General features: G+C 42.4%; 1 protein-coding gene across 1 annotated transcript; it reads left to right on the top strand.

Annotated features, from left to right (window-relative positions):
• Positions 1-1015: 1015 nt before the first annotated feature.
• Positions 1016-2166, top strand: LOC123810130 (mas-related G-protein coupled receptor member X2-like). The gene has a single exon (XM_045825601.1). The coding sequence runs from the start codon at positions 1031-1033 to the stop codon at positions 2021-2023; it is 993 nt and encodes a 330-aa protein (XP_045681557.1). The 5' UTR covers positions 1016-1030; the 3' UTR covers positions 2024-2166.
• The last annotated feature ends 2883 nt before the right edge of the window (positions 2167-5049 follow it).

The following is a 5049-nucleotide window of genomic DNA, read 5'->3' as shown; positions in this document are numbered from 1 at the left end:
GTCCCACCATGATGCAGAGGAGGGTAGAGGAGATAGAAATGATATTTGATGGTAAAAGAAAACAAATCCATCTCTTCCCTTGATCTCCTAACTCTTGGTTTTCCCTGGACACTCTCTCTCTCTCTCTCTCTCTCTCTCTCTCTTTCTCTCTCTCTCAGGATGATTGTCTCAGGTTCTCACTGTATCTCCTCAGCTTCTTTGTTTGATTCTTTGCACCTCTATTGGGCACCACTTCTTTGGAATAATCTCACACTATCACCATAAATGCCTTGAGAATGCAATGTAGGTTTCACTTAACAAGGTGGGAGGACAAAGTGATAAGTATTTTATGTTTACGATTTTTGCTGCTCTAAGAAGAAACCCATTGTCAGAGTGATGTAACCTGTGTGGCGCACATAGCTGGACACACCACTGAACAGCAGAGCTTCCTGTCTTCTTCATGAAGATGACACACTCGGCCACCTCTAGCACAAGAGGCCTGGCCACACCCACACCCCTCATACCAAGAGGTTATGTACCACTTATAACCCTAAACCATGCTCTCCTTTATGGGGGATGGACATCTCAGTCACTGAGGTAGCCCAGAGGTCACATCTAGGGCTTCCAACTCCCAGCCCTTTACCAGAAATCTCAGTCCCAGGGCAGGAGTAGTGCTGAGATCAGAGTCCTCTTGTCATCCCACACAACCTGTACAGGCTTTCCTCCTCCTGCCTCCTGCATACACAACATGGCCTAGGGCTGTGCCTGGAGGCATTTGGACCATAGAATATGCCCACTCAGTAGAGGGTCTGTGTTGTAGTAGAAAGAGCCCTGATTCTAACAGTCAGAGAGAACTGGGTTTGAATTCACCTTCAGGGCTCCATGGCTGTAAAATCTTTGGTGACTTATTCACTACTACAAAGCTCATGTCCCTCCTCTGTAGCACAGACAGTAGTTCCCAGGAGCAGGGTGGCCGCGAGACTCAGTGATCATGTACGAGGTGCTCAAGTCTTGTTTCTGTTCCAGTGGTACCAGTGGAGGGTTTCCCAGCATGAATCCATCCATCATAACCTGGACCACAGAACTCATAGAATTAATTGGAAGTGAAGAGCCCCATCCACAAACTTTGTATATGGAGAGAATTATTCTCAACTTACTGACCATCATCACTGCCCTGGTTGGCCTGGCAGGAAACGCCACTGTGCTCTGGCTCCTGGGTTTCCGCATGAGGAGGAACGTCTTCTCCATCTACATCCTAAACCTGGCAACAGCTGACTTCACCTTACTCTTTTGCTCTATTTTGCATGCCCTGGAGACACTCATCAAGCTCTTCTGTCCCATCTCCATATCCTTCCCAGAATTTTTCGTCACTGTGTCAGTCTTTGCCTACATTGCAGGCCTGAGCTTTCTCAGCGCCATTAGCACAGAGCGCTGCTTGTCCATCACATGGCCCATCTGGTACCGTTGCCGCCGCCCCAGACAAATGTCAGCTGTCACATGTGCACTGCTCTGGACCATGTCCCTGCTGCTGAGCATCCTGGAAGGGAACTACTGTGGCTTGCTGAATAGGGATTTACATCACTTTTGGTGTCCAGCGTTGGATTTCATCACCATGTCCTGGCTAATGTTGTTATTTGTGCTTCTTTCTGGGTCCAGCCTGGTTCTGCTGACCAGACTGCTGTGTGGCTCCCAGCGGGTGCAGCCCACCAGGCTCTATGTGACTGTCGGGCTCACAGTGCTGGTCTTCCTCTGCTGTGGCCTGCCCTTCGGCATCCATTGGTTCCTCATAATTTGGTTTGAAGAAGATCAACGTGCCTCCTTTCGCTTTTACCTGTTTGCTGTTCTTTTGTCCTGTGTCAATAGCTGTGCCAACCCCATCATTTACTTCTTTGTTGGCTCCTTTAGGCAGCGATGGTGGAAGCGGCGACAGATCTTGAGGCTGGTTCTCCAGAGGGCTCTGCAGGACACCCCTGAGGTGGATGAACATGGACGAAGCCTTCCTCAGGAACCCCTGGAGATGTCAGGGAGCAGTCTGGTATCCTGATTCAGAGTCTTGTTTTGTTCAGCTGATGTCACTTTGAGATATGACTTTGTCCCTATCAGTTTGGAAGGTTTTCTTAACATGTTTTTCCTCTGGTCCTGGAATTAAAACAGTTAACATAATGGTCCCACTCTTGAGGTTTAAGACAGTCCCTTTATGCAAACATGAGAGCACAGGCTGAAGAACAGCCTCCCCCAGGGCCCTCCCCCCGTCCCCATGGGGCTTTGCCAACTCTGAGTGCAGGACTGCACCCTCTTCTGTAGAATCCCCCCCTCAGCACCAGAGGAGAGCAGTGCAGGAAAGTCTAAATTTCTTTCATCAGGGCACTTGATGGAAACTACAAGAACATTACATTTTGACAAGTTTCTGTGGTCACTCCCCTGCAATCTGTCTCTACAAATTAAACAAATTAAAGTTCCATTGAGAACACATGCAGTGGTCTTCCTTGTTTTTGGCAGGCCTTAGACTAGCTCCCCAGCATAATAAATGTGGATGGAATAAATGAATTAGTGATGGAGCAAATGATGACTTTCAAGTCAAGTCTATGCTAAATCCCTATTTGTAAGATTTGAGTCACCAGCTTTGAAAGTTCATTATTTTACCATTTTCAAATTTGGCAGTATAAAGTTAACTTTTATAACTAGGTAAATCAGCATCAGGGTATATTTAAGATTTGAGATACATTACCTACCTGTGTTGCCTTTCGCATACTCTCTATGAGAATCCTACATGCTCTCTATCAATCTGGCCTTTTGCCTTTGCCCTCAAACTCCCTCTCTGGGTGCTCTCTAATCCTTCATGGCCAGTTTGCAAGGGGTATTATTCAACTCCATGTTCCCTGAGGACAGGATCTATGTCAGATTTGCTTTTTATTCCAAAGAGCTCCCAGCATTTGTTAATCTGATTACAGTAATTTTTATGTCACATATTCTCTAAATAAATATATTAAGTTTAAATTTAGCATCTTCTAAAATCTTCTATTTTTGATAGAGGTGTAATTAAGAAAGGGTGATCACACAGACCATGAGGTCTATGAACTTTAACAGTGAACACACCCACGTGACTCAGACCCCAGTCAAGATATAGTTTCATCTCCTCAGAAGGTTCCCTCATGTCCCTCCCAGTCACTCCTCCTGCCCCACAGACAGCATTTGTTCCTACTGCTGTCACCAAGGGTACATTTGCCTGACCTTTGACTTCATATGGTTAAGATGAAAAATTGTACTTTTTGTTCCTTCCTTCTTTTGCTCAGAATAGTATCGTGGGATTTACCCATGTCGTTGCACGCATAGATCAGTAGTCCGTCCCTTTGTGCATCTGAGTGCTGTGTCATTGCATGTGTGCACCACAGGTTATTCTTCTATTTACAGACACACGGGTAGCATTCCATGCTGGGCTATTGTGAGCACAGCTGCTGTGAACGTACTTAATCAAGTCTTTTTCTGGACAACTATTCTTATTTCTTGGATAAATAGCCTAAAGGGAAATTATTGGGTCATACAAAGATGTATCATAAACTCTGAGAAATTGCCAACTCTTTTCCAGAGCACTTGTGCTATTTCACATTCTCACCACCAACATACACAAGTTCCAGCTGCCCCAGGAGCTCCCGGCAAACATGTATTGCCAGTCCGTGACTCTCACTCATTCAGATGGAACCAGAGTGGTATCTGCTTGTGGTTTAGTCTGCATTTCCTAAATGACTAATGATTAACCATCTTCTCATGAGCCTATTAGCAACTTCTATTTTTTGAAGTGTCTGTTTAAGTTTTCCCATTTTTATTGTGTTACCTTTTTTTCATTTATTTGTAGAAGTTCTTATATATTCAGAATGAGTCTTTGGTTAGTTATTTGTATTGTAAATATTGATCCAGTTACTGCTTTGCCTATTCATTTTAATAGATTTTATATTTTTGAGCACTTGTAGATTTAAAGAAAAATTGCAGAGGAAGTACAAAGGGTTTCTATACAATCCCTCTCCACATCCTCAATTTCCCATGCAGATTCCTATTACTCACATCTCCCACAAATGTGGCTCATCTATTTAAATGGATGTACCCATATGGATACATTTTATAGATGGAAGTTTATACTTTCTATTAGTATTCTCTCTTTGTATTGCACAGTTTGGTGGATTTGACAAATGTAAAACATCATGCATCTGCCATTATAATATATAAAACAATACTCTGTCCCAAAAATGAATGAAAAATATTGGTATATTTATTTATTTGTTTATTTTTCATTTATCCTTCTTGGTGTTCTCAAAGCTCTCTAGATCAGTGGTTTGGTGCCTGTCAATAAATCAGGAAATTCTTACCCAGGTTTATTTCACATATTTCTCCTCTTCCTATTCTCTTTCTTCCTCCTCTGATATTCCCATTACATGTATGCCACACCTTTTGTGATTATCCCAAGCTCTTGAACTTTCTGTTCTGGCTTTTTTCAGTATTGCATTCTTTCTATTTTTCAGTTGGCAAGTTTCTATTAACAAATCTTGAGGGTCATTGACCCTGCAAAGGCTGCTTCTAATCTACTGATGAACTCTTCAAAGGTGTTCTTCACTTCAGTCATAATGTTTTTATTTCTAGCATTTCCACTTTTTTAGAGGTTTCATCTCTCTGTTCATATCGTCCATCTGCTCTTGCATATAGTCCACATGTCCCATTGAACTTCTTAGTATATTAATCACACTTGTATAAATAGCTATTCTGATCATTCTCAATTATCAGCCTATCTTAATTTTTTTCATCTTATATGGGGAATTAATTGATCCTGTTGCTAATAATGAAAAACTAAAAATAGAATATAAGTTTATTCTTCAAGACTATAGTCATAACTAGTAAAAAATTCAGAAGAAACATTGAAACAAGTCGTTGATTTTGGGTAGTAGGGTGCTGGCAGACTTTGACCATTAATTTGATACACTTTTATATCAACTGGAATGAAAAGGTACACCTCCATGTGTTACCACTCTGCTAAAGAATAGTTTGGAGGCTGATGTGGGTCTAAGGTGCAGCATAGGAACA

The sequence above is a fragment of the Phyllostomus hastatus genome, unplaced genomic scaffold, assembly GCF_019186645.2.
Source record: "Phyllostomus hastatus isolate PE091 unplaced genomic scaffold, TTU_PhHast_1.1 phas_scaffold_585, whole genome shotgun sequence".
Taxonomy (NCBI): domain Eukaryota; kingdom Metazoa; phylum Chordata; class Mammalia; order Chiroptera; family Phyllostomidae; genus Phyllostomus; species Phyllostomus hastatus.
Note: the sequence above shows the minus strand (reverse complement) of the source record. Positions and strands in the feature narration are given on the sequence as shown.